The sequence below is a fragment of the Papio anubis genome, chromosome X (genome assembly GCF_008728515.1).
Source record: "Papio anubis isolate 15944 chromosome X, Panubis1.0, whole genome shotgun sequence".
NCBI classification, from domain to species: domain Eukaryota; kingdom Metazoa; phylum Chordata; class Mammalia; order Primates; family Cercopithecidae; genus Papio; species Papio anubis.
Window position 1 is genome coordinate 111,193,116 of NC_044996.1, and position 23,096 is coordinate 111,216,211.

Genomic DNA, 23,096 nt, shown 5'->3' on the forward strand with positions numbered 1-23,096 from the left:
TCAAGGATCTAGAAACTAGATGTACCATACACCCAGCCATCCCATTACTGGGTATATACCAAAGGATTATAAATTATGCTGCTCTAAAGACACATGCACACGATGTTTATTGCAGCACTATTCACAATAGCAAAGACTTGAATCAACCCAAATGTCCATCAGTGACAGATTGATTAAGAAAATGTGGCACATATACACCATGGAATACTATGCAGCCATCGCGATGAGTTTGTATGTCCTTTGTAGGACATGGATGCAGCTGGAATCCATCATTCTTAGCAAACTATCACAACAGAAAACCAAACACCGCGATGTTCTCACTCATAGGTGGGAACTGAACAATGAGATCACTTTGGACTCGGAAGGGGAACATCACACACCGGGCCTATCATGGGAGGGGGAGGGGAGGGATTGCATTGGGAGTTATACCTGATGTAAAATGACGAGTTGATGGGTGCAGCACAATTAACAAGGCAACAAGTATACATATGTAACAAACCGCAATGCTTATGCACATACCCTACAACTTACAGTATAATAATAATAATAAATTTAAAAAAATACCGTGGCATATGTGTCTTATTTTTTTTTTTCTCATAGCTCAGTGCCAGAATTTTGAGGAATTTCAGCATGCTTTGGTGAGAAAAGAAGCATGTATTTGTTTTCCAAAAGATTGAAAGCACTGACTGCTTTTGTCCAAAGGATGTACTACTCAAAAACGAGCAATCTTGGAAAATCAAAAGGAAGAACTTTCCTGCTGATAAGATGAATATATAGGTAGAGGAAGGGAGGAGTATAAGCTATGTGAGAGCCCTAACCCACCTCTCAACTTTAAGTATTAGATAAATATCAATGTCATCATTTCCAGAAACCATTCATTTAAAAATGAAAAGTAGAGGATAACAGAAAAGAAATACAGTGTTAGGAGTAATCCATCAGGAAACAAAATGGTTGTGTGTGTTATCTACACTCACGCTGAGGGCCTTGAATTCCATCTTTTGCTTTGAAATTTACTGTGCTGGAATTTTCACAGCAAAGGCAAGTTTTGCATAATGACTTCTCAGTGAAAGAGCCATTAAGCTGCCAGGTATATGCTTCTGGAATAACACGCCATAAGATTCTTTGATGTTGTTTACTGAGTTATTTTCTTTGGAATATTGTTCTGTAAAATTTGGTAGAAAAAGCATCTCATGATTAGGAAATTGGGAAAATGCTGAATATTTTATCCTCTTGTTGTAAATGCACAATATATATTTCTATATTGAAGACTGAAAATTCCTAGAGTAAAAAATATAAACTGAAAACAAAGCAAAACAATTTTGCTAATTTTATAAACACAAATATGTTCTGCATATGTAAAAATTATATTTATATAGAAAATATATAAATATATATTACATAAATATTTATACATATTTTTATATACAAAATATATAATTTATATATTATATATAAATACACATATATTTAAAATATTGCCATGAATCCATTTTTTCACTGAACACCTATCGCTATTTTGTATGACATGATGATAGGGAACAGAGTCTAATAAACCTGGTTTAAGGCCAGACACAGTAGCTAATGCCCATAATGCCAGCATTTTGGGAGGTAGAGGCAGGAGGATCTCTTGAGTCCAGGAGTTCGAGACCAGCCTGGGCAACATGGGAAAACCACATCTCTACAAACAATACACAGATTAGCCAAGTGTGATGGTGTGGGCCAGTCCCAGCTACTCAGTCCCAGCTACTCTGGAGGCTGAGGTGGAGCTGTAGTGAACTGTGATGGCGCCACTGCACTCCAGCCTGGGTGGCAGGGTGAGACCTTGTCTCAAACAAAAAAAAAAAAAAAAAAAAGGAAAAGCTGGTTTAAGGAATTGAAACCCCATAAATTATGATGGAAACACACTTCCAGGTGACAAAGAGTGGCTGTGATAGCAGCATTCACTTCTATTTTCATGGAGACAATTTTTTCTTTTATTTTTTCGCTTTCATTTTTCATGCCTTTTCTTTTCAGTGTACTCTATTAGGAATAGAGAGAAAAATGTCATTTGCTACCCCAGAGGAGTTTTTCAGTCCACTATAAATAATTACAATAGAACCTGATAAAGGTGTATTGATCATGAGATTTATTAGCTAAGTTTCTCTTGGTAGCAAGCAAAGAAAACCAAATCGAAGTTAGATACATGAAACCTAAGCACAGAAATAAAACTAGGCTCAAAAAAGTTCTAGAAAGCAGATATATCATTTTCAATAACACAATTACTGAACTGCTTTGAACAAAGACAGCCTTCCTAAGCAAAATTTCAGAATCTTGTCTGGAGATTCAAAATGAAGCCCGCTGCTGGTAGAATGAATTCATATAAATAAATAAATAAGAAATACATATAAATAAAATTTAAATCTATGCATATATAAGTATACTTGAATATCATTGTTCCTTCAACGTTGATTTGTTTAATGTTGTTTCATTATAACGTTGATGAGAAAAAAAATCAATTTCCAGAGGGGTCACTGTCTGTGTGGAGTTTGCAGGTTTCCCCATGTCTGTATGTGTTTTCTCCATGTACTCCCAATTCTTCCCACATCCTAAAGTTGTGCGCATTAGGTGAGTTTGGTGTCTACATTATCCCAGTGTAAGGGTGTGTGTGTGTGTGTGTGTGAGTGAGAGAGAAAGAGAGAGAGAGACCTGCGATGAGATGGCATCCTGGCCAGGGTTGATTCCGGCCTTGCTCCCTGAGCTTCCCAGGTATGTGCCAGCCACTCTCCCCCTGAATTGGAATACATGGATAAATAATTATTTTACTTGTTTGTATTAATCTTTTAAATGTACGTATAGCTCACATTTATGTCCATGTTTAATACTATAAGTAATTTGGTCTTTCTTTACAAGTTTGGTGATGTTTTGTGATGGGAAATATGCCATAAAACTTAATTCTTGTTTATATCAATTAGCCTAGGGTAAAATGGGTTTCCTTACAAGCTCTTTTGCATAAAGTTGCAGTTTCCAAAAACCTATCAACAACATTAACTGAAGACTTACTATAATATATATGTATATATAATTACGTTATTGGAAGAAATAGTACAGATGCCCAGCAATGGTGACTATATGGATTTACTATGAAGTCTATGGAGAAACTAGCCCATTCCCATTAAGTCACTGTCACTCAAGGTGAGTTTGTCACAGAGGTACTTTGTCACGCCATCTTCCAGGATCCCCATCTTGCTACCCAGAATCAACAAACGTTAACATTTTCATATTTAAGAAACTGTTTTCATGTAAAGATGAAGACCTCTTTTGTTTATTTTAATCCTTGCCCAATCTCATTCCCTTCACTTCTTCCCCAGAGGCAAGGATGAATTCCGGACCATGTTTCACACTTTACGATGCCCAAGCACCCCCAGACACAGGACCCAAGACTGCCCATCCCAACCCATCCCACTCCATATATCCACGTAGTTTATACAGGGAAGACTAATGTGTTTTCCAGGGACCTATAGAATACCTTCCTCCTCCATCCTTGGAGATCCTGAGCTGCCTGCAGATGGGGCAGGACTGGGTGGAGAGACTGCTGGATACCAACTTTAAACCTGCATAAGGATGTGCCTTTATTCCTAAATGGCGAGAGTTTTGCAGGCACGCATCAACTGGACACCTTTACTGCTTTGAAAACCAGATAACTTTATTGCCAACAATGGTAAAACTGAAAGGAAAAAACTTAAGAGAACGTTCTGAAAGGGCAACATGCACACCCTGTCTGGCGGCCCAACCCGGTGAAGGCACCCCGTGGCTGTGGGGCCCATCTGGGCTCAGGGCTCTTCCCCACTGCGGCCCAGGGTGAGCTTGTCACACAGGTACTCTGCCAGGCCGGTTTCCCATGGCCCATATCTTGCGAAGGTTGCTCAGGTAGCCACCCGGCTCTTTGATGGCCTTGACCTGCCGGTTCAGGAAGTGGCTCTCCAGGAAGTCGCACAGCTGGGGGTCGCCCTTCTCCATGGCCAGGTAGTGCAGCTCCAGGAGGCTGTAGGTGACGCTCTCCTCCAGGTGGAACGCACACTCCATAGCCTCGAGCCTGCTCTCTCAGTATTCACGCTCTGGTTTCCAGATGTCAGGAAGGCAGATGAGGCCACCGCGCGGGTTCTGCAGCATTATCAGCTTCTGGGCGTGCTCTCTCTTCTCGTGCGACTGGCGCAGGAAGTAGCGGCTGCAACGCTCCAGGGTCACGTTGTCCCAGTCTAAGTAGAAGGACATGGACAGGTACACACAGGAGGCGTGGAGCTCCAGGTTGACATGCTGTTGATGGCGGCGTTGCAGTGAGGGTGGTAGTTCTGGCGCACCTGCCGTAGCGGGTACATGTAGGACTTCAGTTGATTTAATGAAGCCCATCCACATTAGGGAGGGCAATCATCTTTACTCAGTCTGATTTAAATGCTAATCTCATGCTAATTCATCCGCAAAGGCACAACCAGAATAGTGTTTGACCAAGTATTTGGGCACTCTGAGACCCAGTGAAGTTGGAACATAAAATTAACTCACAATATTATTCATAATAAGTCCACAGTGAACAGATACAATTTCTAGTGTTATAATCTGTGAAATCTAGTTTCACTTATCTTCATCATTTAAAAAAATAGTTATACAATTGATAAAACATAACACGTTCTGGCTCAGTGTCAGTGATTAGCTCTCATCCATGCATTCAACACATTTCTACTGAGCACCTATCAGTTACCAGATATTTTTATAGATAATAACATAGAAACTTGTTCTAAACATTCCACGTATTTTCATTTTTCTTTGTAGCTAAGCAATATTCAACGTTCTGCATCATCCCTTCTTTAAATAGTAATACACGCAGTAGACGCCATGATGTACTCACAAGGAAGTGAACCATAAGTAGTTAGCAGCTTATCTCTCTCTCTGTCTGTCTCTCTGTGTGTGTGTGTGTACGTGTGTGCATATATTTACACATCTGTGTATATATGCATATGAATAAAGAAAATCACTTTTTAATGAGAGTAGCGAAAGTGGTGCGTCAATCTAAAACCAGTATTAACCTGCCTCTGGGCTGTTCACTCTATATTATTTCATTATCACAGAAACATTCTGAATTAATTTTTATTTTTATCACCCATATTTTACAGATAAATAAATTGTGAATTAGAGCGTTTGTAACATACTAAAACACTTTTTAAAATTATACTGGTATGAACACTTAACATGAGACCTACTCTAACATATTTTTTAGTGCACAGTAGATTATGATAGACAGTAGAGTATGATAGGTGCAATGATGTGCTGCAGATCATAAGAGTTTAATTTTTTTCTTTTTTCTTCCCCCCCTCCCCCGCTTTGGTTTTCTTTTGTTGTTGTTTGTTTGTTTTTTGTTTTTCAGACAGAGTCTCAAGCGATTCTTGTGCCTCAGCCTTCCGAGTAGCTGGGTACCATCACACTGGTAAAGAGTTTATTCATCTTGATCAATGGAAACCTTATGTCTATGAATTAGTAACTCCCCATTGCCTTCTCCCCCAGCCCTTGGCAACCATCATTCTATTCCTTGATTCTATGAATTTGACTATTTTCGATATCCCATATAAGTGGAATCATGCAGTGTTTATCTTTTTCATTACTGGTTTATGTCACTTAGCAATCTGTTGCAATCATTTGGCATACTGTCTTCTAGGTTCATCTATATTATGGATTTTTTTTTTCTTTTTAAAGGCTGAATGGTAATTTATTGTATGTATATACCACGTGTTCTTTTTCCATGCCTCTGTTGATGGACATTTAGATTGTTTCCACATCTTTTGAGCTCACAACTTGTAAATAGCAGACAGTGACACTCTTAGCTGTATTTCTCCCTAGGTAGTTTGGAAAGTTTTGCAGGACCATGAACTCCTCTAGGACAAAGACTGTGTGTAATTTGCTCAATGATCAATTCCACATAGTAAGGGTTCAAAAATATAAATCATATTTTTGAGGATTGATCAGCCTGTTAAAAGTTTTAGTCTTATTATTTTTCCAAATTTAAACAATGAGTGGGAGTGGACGTTGACTATTTATTTAAACAGTGTTTCCTTTGGAAGAAAAAAGAATCAGTGACACTCAATGGTGAGAAATTCTTATAATTTTAATTAAATATTCACTAAGATAAAACTAGTTATAAAAATGTGTATGCTTAAAGGTATGTTTTTATACCTGTAAAATAAACAATTTATAAATATTACAAATAAAACTGTAAAAGTAAAAACTAAGAAATTTCAATTGTATTTCACACTGTGTTTTTTGTCTTAAACACAATCACTTCTCGCTGAGAATAGATCTAGTTTCTGTGTTGCAAATTTTCTTTTGAATGTGCCATGCCTATATACCCCGATATACTTGGAGTATCTTCATTCTTGAGCACTCTTTTTTACTGAAATGTTTGACACACCTTATTTAACATAATGATTCATAATGTAATTTTTCTTTCAGGAAACGTAAGCCATTCTTTAAATATTGTCTGGTCAAGTTCTTTTTTATGAAGTTGTGAAACGTAAAGTGTTACTTTATTCTGATGAAGTTTGATTTTTTTCATAAATTACAATAAAGAGTCTTGAGAACTTCAATAACTGAAAGTGCTGCAGTTTCCTTCTGTTAATATATTATTCTTTCCCTAATCATCACTTTGCAGCTGGTAAAATAAGCCAACATGACTATAAGAGTGAACATGAGACAACTTCATTTTTACACTAAAAAATGCCATCTGGCAGCAATCTCATTTAACAAGATTGAAAACGCACATCCAAATAAGAACACTGAATTTTTCTGGCTGTATTGAACTGTAAAGAGATCGAGAAAATCCTGAAAATGTTTAGAGTGATTTTTCATTTAGATATAACACAAAAAAAGATCTATGGGATTATCAAATACAAACAGAGGATACTGAATTAGAATGGCATGAACACACCATGTATTCAGTAATTATTTTTTGAGGACTTAATCTATTTTAGTCTTTGTGCTAAATGCCAAATGATTGCAACAGACATTGGCTTTAATCTCATGGGCACAAGAGCCTGTTTTGGTTCATTCTCTTTGCCAATAGAATATATATATGTGTGTGTGTGTGTGTGTGTGTGTGTGTATATATATATATATATATATATATATATATATATATATATCTGACAAAGACAAGCAATGGGGAAAGGATTCCCTATTTAATAAATGGTGCTGGGAAAACTGGCTACTCATATGCAAAAAACAGAAACTGGACCCCTTCCTTACACCTTATACAAAAATCAACTCAAGATGGATTAAAGACTTAAAATAAAACCTAAAACCATAAAAACCCCAGAATAAAACCTAGGCAATACCATTCAGGACATAGGCATGGGCAAAGCCTTCATGACTAAAACACCAAAAGCAATTGCTGCAAAAGCCAAAATTAACAAATGGGATCTAATTAAACTAAAGAGCTTCTGCATCGCAAAAGAAATTATCATCAGAGTGAACAGGCAACCTAAAGAATGGGAGAAAATTTTTGCAATCTATCCATCTGACAAAGAGCTAATATCCAGAATTTACAAGGAACTTAAACAAATTTACAAGAAAAAAACACCCCCATCAAAAAGTGGGTGAAGGATATGAACAGACACTTCTCAAAAGAAGACATTTATGCGACCAACAAACATGAAAACAAGCTCATCATCACTGGTCATGAGAGACATGCAAATCAAAACCACAATGAGATACCATCTCACACCAGTTAGAATGGAGATCACTAAAAAGTCTGGAAACAACAGATGATGACGAGGATGTAGAGAAATAAGAATGCTTTTACACTGTTGGTGGGAGTGTAAATTAGTTCAACCATTGTGGAAGACAATGTGGCGACTCCTCAAGGATCTAGAACCAGAAATACCATTTGACCCAGCAATCCCATTACTGAGTATATACCCAAAGGAATGCAAATAATTATAAAGACACATGCACACCTATGTTTATTGCAGCACTATTTACAATAGCAAAGACTTGGAACCAACCCAAATACCCATCAATGATAGACCGGATAAAGAAAATGTGGCACATATACATCATGGAACACTATTCAGCCATAAAAAAAAATGAATTCATGTCTTTTGCAGGGGTGTGGATGAAGCTGGAAACCATTATCCTCAGCAAACTAACACAGGAACAGAAAACCATACACTGCATGTTCTCACTCATAAGTGGGAGTTGAACAATCAGAACACATGGACACAGGGAGGGGAACATCACACAATGGGGCCTGTCCGGGGTTGGGGGAAAGGGGAGGGAGAGCATTAGGACAAATACCTAATGCATGTGGGGCTTAAAACCTAGATGATGGGTTGATAGGTGCAGCAAACCACCACGGCACATGCATACCTATGTAACAAACCTGCACGTTCAGCACATGTATCCCAGAACTTAAAGTAAATAAATAAAATTTTAAAAAAAATATTTATGACCATTATCTCTCTCTATATATATATATTACTGATCCTATATATAGGACCAATAAATATATTAGTTGCTAATAAATTGAAAATCTATAAAATATGTACTAATATATTTACTTTAAATTATAAAAATATATTCAATAATATTTTCTTTGCTATTTTTACTTCTATTGTCACAAATACAGAAATTGCTACAGAAGTTCTCATACCTTCTCCTACATATAGTGGTAAATTTTATGGAAAAATAGATTTGATAATTATGTTGGTTAGCCTAAAGACACAAAATATCTTGCTTGAAAGTGTACATATTTTGCTTCACTAAAATCCAGCGTAAATTTTTCCTAACACGTTAGGAGAAAAGCATAATCCTTGCAAAACATTCCCTGTGAGTCCATAAACTACTACAATATTAACCCAGTATGTTAAGAGAGTAAGCTATGTTTAATGTGATCATTATTTTATAAGTTGACATGAGTAATGGCCTCTCATTTTATAATTTTCTGAACTTTTCTTCCACATTTTCAATGGTTTATTTGTTGATTTCATCTTTCATAAAATATGATAAGGACTTTAACCAGCTAATATTAAAAGTCAGTGAAATGCACAATTTACAAAAGTAAAAGTTTTGTAAAATGTTTCCTATATATTATTTACATTTATTACCTTCCTTCTGGGCTTTTCATTCTTCAATTCTTGTTCATACATGAAAAATAAACAACATCATTTTGAGTTGTTTTCTTGAAGGCTTTTGCCATTTTCCCAATACGTCTTTTAATATTTAGGGACAGTTACACCTATTTAGAGAGTTTCAAATTTCTAGAAAATATATTATTTTTAGTAGCTTCCTGACAATATTGTTGTAAACCTCATTTATTTTAATATGAATTAATATCACACACTTTAGGTAGAAATATTATTAACATTTCACTTTTGCTTATGTGTACGGTGCTATTCAGTTATGATTTCTTACATGACAAACAATCCATGAGGAAAGGTGTGTTAATAATCTGCCAAGTGTTGGAGGCGGTAGGACTCCATTCTCCATTACTAGTCTTATCTCTCGATTTTCTCCTGCCAGGGAAGAGCTAATTCTTGAAATGAACGGCAGTAATATGAATTTATACAGCATATGTATACTCAAAGAGGAATTTGTGTGCAAAGACAAAACCTAGCATTTCTTTATATAACCTAAGTTGAAGATGTATTGTAAAGGAACTGGCGGTTTGAGGAAGGAAGGTGAGGCGAACGCAGACAATTTGAATGGGAAGAGGCTGTTGTAACTGAAAATTGAGAATGGAACTACAGAAAATAATTCTTAAAAGGCAACCTTCTTCACTTTGACTGCCTGCATGTATGGCAAATTCCTTGGCTTGGCGTGAAAGAGGAAAGCTGTGCTGAGAGCAGCTACTGGTAGCAGGGCATGTGATTGTGCAGGGCATATGTATGTGCAGGTGTTGTAACATTGCTTAGCATTCCTCAGACCTTAAATCACTGTCAAGGACTAAAAACTGTGATGATGACTGGAAGTATCTGTTCCACATCCAAAACAATCTATTTAGAATCGCTTCCCTAGTTCACCAGGTCTGTATCAAATATCGGTGCTTTTAGTTCCTTCCAAATCATCACTTTGGCCTCTAATCCAATGTATTCCTGAATTATGCTGTAGAGAAAAATGCAGTTTCCTCCATGTAGGTCTCCCTCCTTAAGTTTTTCTTCCCCACATTAAACATCTCTAACATTTAGAAAAAGACAATAGTTTGTAAATGAATCCAGGTGCACAATTGTCCAAATCATGAAAATAACTTCCTAAATCCTTATTCATTGATAAATATGTTGATCAAATCAGTGTTAAGTATTTCAGTTGATCAGTTTGTCTACAGAGATTGTGGCTACAAAATGAAGACTCACATTCAGCTTATTCATTTGTTATAAATGTAAAAGGAGCAATGGAAAGGATCAAAGGTAGAGAATACCTCTATCTCTGCTTTTGCATATAATATTGTGATTCCTATACCTTCTAAGAGGTAGAACATAAAAGGAAAGTCCGCTTCCTTTTTTCCCAGAGACACTGGTTTTTAGGCTATGGGGCTGATTTTCCTAACCATGCTATTAAATATAACTGATTAGATTACATTCTAAATTAAGACAGTTCGTTGGAGTAAACCTCTGTACAGGACACTTGGCGTTATAAAGCTGTTTCATAGCTGGATGATGTAGAATACCCTTCAGATTCTCTGTAAAGGAGTACTGTTCAGTCAAATGAACACAAAGGTAGTAATATAATATTAGAACTATTTTTATAAAATCACAACTCAACATTTTGTTACAGGTTCAATAATATCTTAGAAAACTGTGGTGTGTTCACATGTGTAGTGTGTACATACATTTGCCTATACATATTAGGCTTTGATCACTAATGTGAAAACCAGCAAAACTTTGGACTTTTATGTGAATTGTGGTATGAATATATGTTTATATATGCATGTTATTTTTAAGAGCTGTGGTTTTAACATATAATTAACAGCCTGTATTTCAAAATTGAGGTTAAAATTGTAACAATCTGTCTGTAAATAATACTAATATTGCATATTTTTGCCTGCTTATCACATGTTGGACATTAGCCAGGTAAAGTGGACACTATTGAGAACATGGTTTTTAGCTGGTCATGTGTGTATGTGTACAGTACTCTGTAAATTTTGAATTCTGTAAAAGATGCAAATGTTGCATTCAAAGCCAAAGAATAAGATTAAGACAGCACTAGTGGACAACCAAGATTATTGATTATTATTCATTATTCATATCCATGATATGAAGTGATTCTGGATTTTTTTTTTTTTTTGCTAGCTACTAGAAAATAAGCTAAGATTTATGACAGCTTGTTGAATGCATCTACCAAAATTCCATCAACAGGAAAGTGAGACCAGTGTTTTTTGATTAAACCAGAGGATATGACACAGTAACATTTACCTGTCCTCAAAGTTTTATTACTTTAACCATACACAAAATTGCCAAGATTTTAGCCATTTGTTAAGTCCTCTAATTATATACTAAATAATTTCATTTGTAGCTGAACCACCTTGTAAAATAGAGCTGTGTCTGCTCAGTTATTTTCTAAATATTACATTCTATTTATATTTGTGAGTTGAATGGACCAGGTGATACGTATGCATGCAAGGAGACAGGAATACTGTCATATTTTCTATAATTTATCTATAGAAGGTAATGGAGTGAATCTTCTAGAAATATAAAAATAGTAGCCTGACATTGTTCATTTTTACTTTTTGAGAACTTGTGTAAGTCATTTGTTCTCTTTTTGCCTCAAGTTCTTTATTAATATCAGTAGTGCTGGACTATATCCTGTCTGAGATACTGCGATCAAATCATTATGTATCCAGGGATTTCAGCCCTTGGCTGTAAATCATTATCAATGGGAGAAATTTTGATTCAGCAGGCTCAGGGCAGAGCCTTGGCATATATACTTTTAAGATGGGCCACAAGTGATTCTGATAATTCAGCCAAGGTATGGAATAATTCTTCTAGGCTTTTTTATTCAAAGAACAAAATGGAAATCTTTAAGTCTATATTATTTCTTAGGCCTTAACGACATTTCATACCTTGCTGAGAAAAAGTATCAGTGGATGTAGCAGTGGTAAAATTGCTGTGGTATATCTCATTATAAGACAAGTACATTGTTACTGGTAGAAAAATGATCAAAATGAATAGTGTATTAATCAGATTTCTCCAGAAAGATAAGACAATAGTAGGAGATATACATATCTCCTATTATTTTACATATATGTAGAGAGAGAGAGAGAGCGAGAGGCGGGTGATGTATAGGATAATAGGAAATAGTTGAATATATAAACTATAGAAATAATAGGACATATATATATACACATATATATGTCATATATATATATATATAGAGAGAGAGAGAGAGAAATTTAAAGGAATTCATTTATGCGACTGCGGGGGTTGAAAATCCGAAGTCTGTAGAGCTGGTTGTGGGTTAGAAATTCGGGCAAAATTGATGTTGCAGTCCTGATTTTGATGGCTGGAAACTCAAACAGATTCCTGTGTTTCAGTCTGGAGGGACAATTCCATCTTCTTGGGAGAATTTTGTCTTTTTCCTGAAAGCCTTCAACTGATTGGATGATTCTCATCCATCCTATGGAGGGTAAATCTGATTTACTCAAAGTCTACTATATAAAGTGTTAAATCACATCCAAAAAATGCCTTCACAGCAACATCTAGACTGTTTGACCAACTATTTGGGCACTGTAGCCTAGCTATGTTGACACAGAAAATTAACTGTCACAGAAAGTAAACTTAGCAAGAGCTAATAAAAGCAAAAGAATTCCAAAGAGGGTTGGATCAGAGTGAACAAGATTGGGTATCTCAGAAAGGCTGGCAGGTGCTGCATGCGGGTAGAAGAGACAGCAAGGTTGCAGATAACTTGAGTCTGCTGGAGCATGAAAACGGTGTCCTGAGTTAAGTTTGCAATAAAGGTTGTAGGTAACTAAAAGCAGTCAGAGGCACACAAAGATATCAGAACTGTGAATACTTAGGCTCCATTAAACCAACGCACTTCATCACATTGATTTTCATTGTTCGTTCTCATTCTCTTGTTTGCTTATTCATTACATGCTGCTCCACTCAGAGCATTTTGACTTGCTTGAACATTTATTAGCCTCTTGGTGTTGGTTTTGCTTGTCAGCTACACTATTCATTTCTGGAGTAACACTTCATACTAAGGCAGTTGGTGCTTCTTGACTGAAAAGGCCAGTTGTAATTTCTCTGCACTCTATAATGATGTCAGTTTTCTTTAACCCAAGAAGGGCAGTTTGCACAAGTAAGTTGTTTTCACTCCTAGTTTTTTTGTTTGTTTTTTCACTGCCAGTCACCAAACTTTGTATCTTCTTCACTCTTCTATCATGACTTCATTATTCTGTGGGCCCACCAGGTATGTACATGTTACCTAAGTGAATTATTTTGCTCTCAGCCTACATCTAGTATATGTAGAAATTTAATTTTCCCCAAATTTGGTTACTTCGGATAATATAATTACTACTGTGGTTTTTAATCTCTTTGAAAGTCTTTGGGGCCTATAAAAGGCACAGGGCTTTAGAAAAGTAATTCTTACATATTGATGTGTATAATTTAAAATCCATGTAAAATGTAGATTACTGACTCCACTTAGAAAAAAAAATATGATTTACTGTATATGTGGGGGGCAACAAGTATGCATTTTAAAAAAGCTACAGCTTTCTCTCTTGTATGATTAATAGTGATTTGTTGATAATTCATCATGATGTAATCTATAGTTTAAAATGGAAACCTTTTATTTTAGAATAATCTCAGATTTATGAAACATTTGCAAAGGCTGTACACAGCATTTTCAAGCACATTTCACTCAGCTTCCCCTAAAATTAATATCTTACAATGTACATGCATTTAAACTAAAAAATTAACATTAACATATTACTGTTAATTAAACTTCAGACTTAATTCAGATTTGTACATTTTTTATGCTCATGTCCTTTTTTAGTGCCAGGGTCCAAGTCAGCCTACCACATTGAATTTAGTTGTCATGTCTCTTTAATCTAAAGTCTATGATCAGTTCTCAGTCTTTACTTGTTTTCCCTTTATGGTTTTGAGGAATACTTGAGAATTTTGTAAGATGTCCCTGGACTTGGGTTTGTTAGATGTTTTCTCCTCAGTAGACTAGGATTCTGGAATTTAGGGAAGAATACTACAGAGGTGAAGTGTCTTTCTCATCACATCCTATCAGAGGAGTGCATGATACCAACGTGACTTCTCACTGCTGACATTAACATTCATCACTTGGTTAAGGAGAGAGAATTGCCAGGCTTCTCCACTAAAAGGTCGCTATTTTTTTTCCCATTCCATATTCTATTTTTTAGAATCCAGCCCACACCCTGGGGAAGGCAATTAATTTCCACCTCCTGAAGGGAGGAGTATCCATGTACATTTTCTGAAATTCTTTGTAAAAATATTTGTACCTTTTCCCTCATTTATTTATTTGTAAAATTATTTATATCAGTATGCACTCACGGATATTTTATTTTATATTGTGTTATAATGTTTAAATTTTAATGCATTTTGTTGCCTAAATTGTTTTAACTTTGGCCATTAAGTGCTCTTTTGGTCTGGTTCCTGATCTGCTTCTAATCTTTTGTTTTCTGAGCACTTCTGTATTTTCTGGCATTACATAATACTCCAGGTTCATCTTGTGTTTTCACTGCCCCAGGCCTAGAATTACTCATTTCTCCAAGGATATCTCTGTTTTGTTTTGCTTTTGTTATTTTAGACAATGGTATTTAGAAACCAAGATTTGGGCACTGGAAGTACTTACTGTTACTTGGGTGTCAATTTTTTCTAGTTTCTCAGCAGAGAGAGAGCTATAAAATATAAGCATGTATACTATATATCTCTATACATGTTAAACTACTGTGTATTATACATTTTTTGTTTCGTGTTCTTTGTTTTCTTATTGTTAAGTTTTAAGAATTATTTATGTATTCTAGATGTGAGTCCTTCGTATAATATTCCACTGTGAAAAGTGATTAAAATGAAGTGGCTTTAAGGAACAAAAACTGTTTTAATGAACAGTCACATGAAAAATTGTATATAGGCCCAATTGAACTTTAGGAGATTCAATATGTGTGTGTGTGTGTGTGTGTGTGTGTGTGTGTGTGTGTGTGTGTGTGTTTTTTGGGGGGGGGGGATTATTTAGAATACAGAATATTTTTTTCAAACTCTCATGCATTTTAGATAAGTGAGTACTCATGTGAGCTTGCTAGTTAGATATTGTTATAGAGAATTGTTGAAGCTTTGGCTCTTGAATGTAACATACAGTCCATGGTATTTTTCTAAGTAAGAAAGTTAAAAATAAATCCATATCAAATTTGGTCTTACCACCCTCACATTATGAAATCTACTAAATATCCTGAGACTTTAACATCGATTCTTATAATCAACAAATGAAAATATCTGTGATATTTAAATGTATGATATTGCTTCTCCTTTATATAGACATCAAATGTAGAATATTTTTATTTTCAAACTGTAGTAATACTATATAAATTAACAATATTTTACAGGATGTTTATTCTGTTCCAGATACTATACAAAAGTCATGTTATATAGATTATCTTGATTTACACATAATCCAGTTCTTTGATTTAATGAGAAACCCAAGAGAAATATACACTGTGTCTGTTTTACAGAGGAGGAGCCAAGGGAAAGAGAGGCATTGATCATACCTCATTTACAAGGAGGAACTATGGTATACCTGCTTGTAATGGTAGAAAACATTGTTCAGCTGCACCTAACAAGGGAAGTAAGAAAACTTCTTTTTAAAAATGAGTAAGAATGTACAGAAAAAAATTATTATGTGATAAGAAAATGATATGCTTAAGGAATAATGCAGGCTGAATTTGTCTATAATTAAAATTTTTTATAAAAATGCTTTTCATAGTGTTGTTTTAAGCACTATAAGAGCAATAAAAATTTAACTAATATTATTTAAAGGAAAATGAAGGATTGCAACTGGACTGGCGGCGGTATAACGATATTCAGATTGGAAAGGAAGAAGGGAAACTGTCTTTATTTACAGATAACACTATCATATATACAGAAAGTTCAAATAAATATACAAAAATTCTTCTGAACATTATGAGTGAGTTTTCCAAGGTTGTATGACACCAATGGATATACAAACATCAATATTTATGTATGCTAACAACAAAAAGTTGGAAATTGCAGCTAAAAAAATACTACACATAATAGTATGAAAAACAATATTTAGAAAAAATCCGGAGAGAAAAAGATGTGAAAGGCACATACACTAAAAAATACACAATATTCCTGAGAAAATGAAAAATCACATAAACAAATATAAAGATGTACGTTTCTCAGTGGTCAGAAGATTTCCTATTGTTAACATGCCAATTATCCTCAAACTGATCTATAGATTCAACAGAATCCTAATCAAATTCTCAAAGGACTTTTTCTTTTTGACATTGACAAACTGACTTTAAAATTTCTACAGAAATGCAAAGGACCTAGGAAGAACTAACTTTGTAAAAGAACACTGTTAAAGGACTAAGACAGCCTAATTTCTAGATTTATTATAAAGCTAAAGTAACCAACAGAGTGTGAAATTTGTGTGAGAGAAAAATCAATGGAAGAGAAAAAAGTGCACAGAAATTGACCTTCAAAAAATATACACAACTGATATTCTACCAATTTCCAAATGTAATTCAGTGGAGAAAAGTTAGTCTTTACAAAAATAGTTCTACAATTATCAGATACATGTAAGCAATAGGTACATTTTTAAATAAAAACTTTGATTTATGGTATCTCATTGTGGTTTTGATTTGCATTTCTCTGATGGCCAGTGATGATGAGCATTCTTTCATGTGTCTGTTGGCTGTATGAATGTCTTCTTTTGAGAAATGTCTGTTCATATCAGCACCTTGCTTTGATGGGGTTGTTTGTTTATTTCTTGTAAAATTTGTTTGGTTTCTTTGTAGGTTCTGGATATTAGCCCTTTGTCAGATGAGTAGATTGCAAAATTTTCTCCCATTCTGTGGGATTTGCCTGTTCACTCTGATGGTAGTTTCTTTTGCTGTGCAGAAGCTCTTTGGTTAATATGAGATCCCATTTGTCAATTTTGGCTTTTGCTGCCGTTGCTTTTGAGGTGTTTTAGACACATGAAGTCTTTGCCCATGCCTATGTACAGATAATTTACTACCTAGGTTTCCTCTAGGATTTTTATGGTTTTAGGTCTAACATTTTAAGTCTAATCCATCTTGAATTAATTTTATTATGGGGAGTAAGGAAGGATCCAGTTTCAGCTTTCTGCCTTGGCTGGCCCAATTTTCCCAGCACCATTTGTGTGGAATCTTTCCCATTTCTTGTTCTCTCAGGTTTATTAAAGATCAGATGGCTGTAGATGTGGTATTATTTCTGAGGGATGTTCTGTTCCATTGGTCTATATCTGTTTGTTGCCAGTACCATGCTGTTTTGGTTACTGTAGCCTTGTAGTATAGTTTGAAGTCAGGTAGCATTGATGCCTCCAGCTTTGTTCTTTTGACTTAGGATTGTCTTGGAGATGCGGGCTCTTTTTGGTTCCCATATGAACTTTAAAGCAGTTTTAGAATGTGATCATTAAAAGTCAAGGAAACAACAGGTGCTGGAGAGGATGTGGAGAAATAGGAACACTTTACACTGTTGGTGGGATTGTAAAGCTAGTTCAACTATTATGGAAAACAGTGTGGAGATTCCTCAGGGATCTAGAACTAGATGTACCATATGACCCAGCCATCCCATTACTGGGTATATGCAAGTTATAAAATATGCTGCTATAAAGACACATGCACCGTATTTGTGCAGTACTATTCACAATAACAAAGACGGGAATCAGCAAATGTCCATCGGTGACAGATTGGATTAAGAAAATGTGGCTATGTCACCATGGAATACTATGCAGCCATAAAAAGGATGAGTTTGTGTCCTTTGTAGGGACATGGATGCAGCTGGAAACCATCATTCTTAGCAAACTATCACCAGAACACAAAACCAAACACCGCATGTTCTCACTCACAGGTGGGAACTGAACAATGAGATCACTTGGACTCGGGGAGGGAACATCACACAGGGGCCTATCATGGGGAGGGGGAGGGAGAGATTGCATTGGGAGTTATACCTGATGTAAATGGCAGGTTGATGGGTGCAGCACACCAACATGGCACAAGTATACATATGTAACAAACCTGCATTATGCACATGTACCTACAACTTAAAGTATAATAATAATAAATAGAATTTTAAAAAGAAAAAAAAAACTTTGGTTATATATATTGTGCTGTTTACAAAAATTAAAACCTTGTCCTTTGGATAGGCCAAGTTTTCATAGATACATCAAAAGAAGCACAATCCAGAAAAGAACAAATTGATACATTGGACTTCATCAAATTAAAAAAAAACTTCTCTTTGATACTGTTAAGACAATGAAAGGGAAAAGCCAAGGATGAAGTGAAAAATTTGCAAATCATATATCTGATAACCTGTTTACATCTAGAACACAGCAAGGATTCTCAAAACTAAATATGACATCCAGCAACACAATTTAAAAACGGGGGAAAAAATCCACAGAAACTTCAACCGAGGAGAGATAAGGATGGCAAATAAGCAAATATAGAGATGTTCAATACCAGTAGTCATTAGGACACACAAATGAAACCCAGAATGAGATTCCACTACACACCTGTTAGAATCCAGGCTGCGCAGGTGGCGTCAGCGCTGCCCCGCCTCCAGGAAGGAACCTGGGCTGCAAGTGGCTGGCGGTCTCCTAGAGACTAGAGCGGCAGGGATCAGGAGCCGCGGAAACTGGAGAGTGGCACCCCAGCCGAGGAGCCACCATGGGGGACCAGAGGCCATAGGACCGGCCAAAGTCGGGCTACAGTACTGTGACAAGCGGCCTTCCAAAGTGCTTCCACAGGCTGAAATTACAGAGGCGCCTGAGGTCCCTGCCCATGGACACCCAGAACTGGGTATTCGTGACTGAGGGCATGGACGACTTCCGCTACGGCTGTCCGTCTCCTGAAGATACGCTCATTTGTCGCCGTGACGAGTTTTTACTCCCCAAAATCTGTCGCAGAGGTCCCCAAACTGACCCCAAAAGCGGGCAGAAAAAGTTGCTCAAGAAAGCGGCCCTATTTTCTAAGCTCTCTCCAGCCCAGCTAGCACGGAAGACGTTCGTAGAGGAAGTGGAAGCCCAGCTGACGGCCAAGCATCCCTTGGCCATGTACCCCAGTCTGGGAGAAGATATGCCTCCAGATCTCCTACTACAGGTGCTGAAACTGCTGGATCCTGAGAGGAAGCTGGAGGATGTTTGGGCTCGTTGTGAGGCCCGGGAGAAAACAACCGAGGTACCCACAGAGCCTGGTAAATACCCCTGTGGGGAACTCTGCCCAAAGCCTCCCGAGACTCCGGTGTCCCATCTCCGCCCGGAGCCTCCCAAGACTCCGGTGTCCAGTCTCGACCCGGAGCCTCCCGAGTCTGGAGTGTCCCATCCCCACCCGGAGCCTCCCAAGACTCCGGTGTCCAGTCTCCGCCCAGAGCCTCCCGAGACTGGAGTGTCCCATCTCGGCCCGGAACATCCCAACACTCGTCGGGTGTCCAGTCTCCTACGACAGCTACTGAAACTGGATTCTGAGAGGAAGCTGGAAGACGCACGGGCTCGTTGTGAGGGCCGGGAGAAGACAACCAAGGAACACACAGAGCCTGGTAAATACCCTTGTGGGGAATTCTGCCCGTGGCCTTTCGAGACTCCGTTGTCCAGTCTCCGCCCAGAGCCTCCCAAGACTAGGGTGTCCAGTCTTCCCCTGAAGCCTTCCGACACTAGAGTGTCCCATCTCCGCCAGGAGCCTCCCAAGACTCCGGAGTCCAGTCTCCCGCCAGAGCCTCCTGAGACTGGAGTGTCCCATCTCTACCAAGAGCCTCTCAAGACTCGTCGGGTGTCCATTCTCTGCCGTGAGCCTCCAGAGACTGGAGTGTCCCACCTCTGCCAGGAGCCTCCCGACACTCGCGTATCTCATCTCCGCCCAGAGCCTCTGGAGACTGGAGTGTCCCATCTCCGCCTAGAGCCTCCCAAGACTCGTCGGGGGTCCAGTCTCCACTCGGACCCTTCTGAGACTGGAGTGTCCCATCTCCGCCTAGCGCCTCCCAAGACTCGTCGGGGGTCCAGTCTCCACTCGGAGCCTTCCGAGACTGGAGGGTCCCATCTCCACCCGGAGCCTCCCAAGACTGAAGTGTCTCATCTCCAGTCAGTGCCTCCCAAGACTGGAGCGTCCCATCTCCGCCCAGAACCTCCCGACACTAGTCGGGTGTCCAATCTCCTACTATACATGCTGAAAGTGCTGGATTCTGGGAGGACGCTGAAGGACGTATGGGCTCGTTGTGAGGCCCGGGTGAAGAAAACCGAGGAACCCACCGAGCCTGATAAACTCCCTTGTGGGGAACCCTGCTTGCAGCCTCCGGAGACTCAGGTGTCCCATCTCCACCCAGAACCTCCCAAGACACGTCGGCGGTCCAGTCTCCACCCGCAGCCTCCCAAGACTCGTCGGGCGTCCAGTCTCCGCTCGGATCCTCCCAAGACTCGTCGGAGGTCCAGTCTCCGTCCAGAGCCTCCCAAGACTCGTAGGGTGTCCAGTCTCCGCCCGGAGCCTCCCAAGACTCATCGGGTATCCAGTCTCCGCCCGGAGCTTCCCAAGACTCGTCGGGTGTCCAGTCTCCGCGCGGAGCCTCCCAAAGCTCCAGTGTCCCATCAGTTCTCGGAGCCTCCCAAGATTCGAGCGTCCTACATAAAAGAACTGTTTCACGAAGATACACCAAACACAACAGAGTGCGTTTCTGACTCTCTTCAATATAGATACACATCAGAAAAACTCCGTAAATTCTTCAAGTGGGCTGCAGACCTGGGAGCTGATGAAGAATCCATCAGGAATCTGTTTGACTTTACCCCCAAGTACAGAGCAACCTATTACGACCAAAAGCTTAAGAAGGTAAAAGAGTGTTCCTCAGAGCTGAAGTACAGCATGGAGCTAGATGAAAAGGATGAGGACAAATTCTTCTCACAGGAAAAATACTGGGGCAGGAAACTCCACACGCCATCGAATTCTTATACCGCACAGCGTGTGAAGATGAAGTATGGAGCATGGTACCTCAAGCCTAAGTTGTGGAAAAAGCTAAGAAGTGATGAACCTTTGATTGACCCCAAGCTCTTGCTTGAAAAGCCTGATGAACCTGACGTTCTTGACGAACTTTATGGACCAATTGCCTTTAAGGATTTCATTCTAAGCAAGGGCTACGAAATGCCTGGCATCCTCGAAAGACTGTTTGCCAGGAAGGGATGGACTTATGACTCTGTTAAGACTCCCATTCAACGTGCAATAAGATTTTACAAGTACAAAGAAATCGCAGAAGCATCGGAAGAAGATTAGGTGGTTTTCAATTTACTACTTAATTGGGTATTTCTTGCTCTCATTTTAAACATCAATCAGAATTTATGATGACTGGCCCCGTGGATGTACAACTTTGGCAACATCTGTAACTTCAATACATAATGTTTATAAATATTTCTTAATGACCTGCTTTGGCTTCATTATTTCACATATTTTATCAATGATGTGATTAATATTCATATATACTTTTTCACATTGTTGAAGCATTGTGAATATTACATCATCATGTCAATTATTTGTAAAAATACATAAACCAGAAATTATTATTATTAGAATTATTCTTTAACAGAGAAATAGGGTCAGGCACATTTGCTCATGCCTGTAACTCTCCCCGCTTTGGGAGGCCCAGGTGGGTGGATTGCTTGAGCCCAGGAGTTCAAGACCAGCCTGGGAAACATGGTGAAACCTAGTCTCTATAAAAAATCCAAAAATTAGCCAGGTGTGGTGGCATGCACTTTGTAGTCCCAGCTACCTGGGGGGGCTGAGGTGGGAGGATGGCTTCAGCCCAGGAGGTGGAGACTGCAGTAAGCTGTAATCCTGCCACTGCACTCCAGTCTGGGCGACAGAGCAAGACCCTGTCTCAAAAAGAAAAAAGAAAAAAAATGCTGAGTAAAAGAAGAATTATATAACTCTTATTATATTAAAATTGAATGAAATAATTATAACAATTATTTTGCTAACCAATAATTAGAGTCTATAGGCAAAATAACATTAACACTTTTTAATAGTAAAATTGTTATCTTTCCCTTTGGGATTCCATAAAATCCCCAAAACAAGTTTGAAAACTACTTATCAAAATCATAGTTGAAACTTGAGTTATGCCATTTTATCATATCTCTCAATAGAATGTATGTATTTCACCATGTTCATAAACCTTCACAACAAAAGACTATTACCAAATCATATAAACAGGTACGGAATAGGAGGTAGCTTCAACTCCCTAGCAAATCTCACGTGCAAAATAGGATCTGTTTGAGAAATGCTACTAAGCAACATCAAATATCCTTACATATCTGTTCAAGTTCAAATAATTTTCATTTCATGAATAGCAATTAAAAATACACTCATAAGTTTAAAATAATAAATCAAGTAACTTATTTACCTTTCAAAAATAACATGTAACACTGTCTGGTGGAGGTAAATTTGTATCTAAATATATTTGTAGTGTAGCTCTGAAGTGCACTTTTTCTTTCAGTGATGAAAGAGGCCATCTGTAAATGGAAGCATATGCATATATTTCATCTAAGTGAGCAGTGATATATACATCTGCCTATGTGCAAATTCTGTTTCTGGTGAAGTTTGTCTGTGGGCATTGTGTTCCTGAAGAACTAAGATTTTTATGTTGTTTTCTAAGGCAAGGCCTAGAATTTCTCTTCAAATTCATCATCACAAACTTAGGTTCATGGTTCATATCACCACTATGTCTTATTCTTTCTGGAACAATTTCCAACCCGTGTCTCTTCTGGAGTGCATTTTTGTAAAATACAAGCATGGCTTGTTAATTCTCCAGGCTCATCTAAACTTATCTAGGTTTATAAACATTCACACACACATGCGCGCGCACACACACACACACACACAC

General features: G+C 37.9%; 1 protein-coding gene across 1 annotated transcript; it reads left to right on the top strand.

Annotated features, from left to right (window-relative positions):
• The first annotated feature begins 18,916 nt into the window (after nucleotides 1–18,916).
• LOC100997809 (protein FAM47A) lies at nucleotides 18,917–21,647 on the top strand. Its single transcript, XM_003917551.5, has one exon. It carries the CDS (start codon nucleotides 19,025–19,027, stop codon nucleotides 21,491–21,493), a length of 2,469 nt encoding a protein of 822 aa, XP_003917600.3. The 5' UTR covers nucleotides 18,917–19,024; the 3' UTR covers nucleotides 21,494–21,647.
• The last annotated feature ends 1,449 nt before the right edge of the window (nucleotides 21,648–23,096 follow it).

Coding starts and splice junctions, on each gene's coding strand:
- LOC100997809 (XM_003917551.5), top strand. CDS start 19,025: ATGGACACCCAGAACTGGGTATTCGTGACTGAGGGCATGGACGACTTC.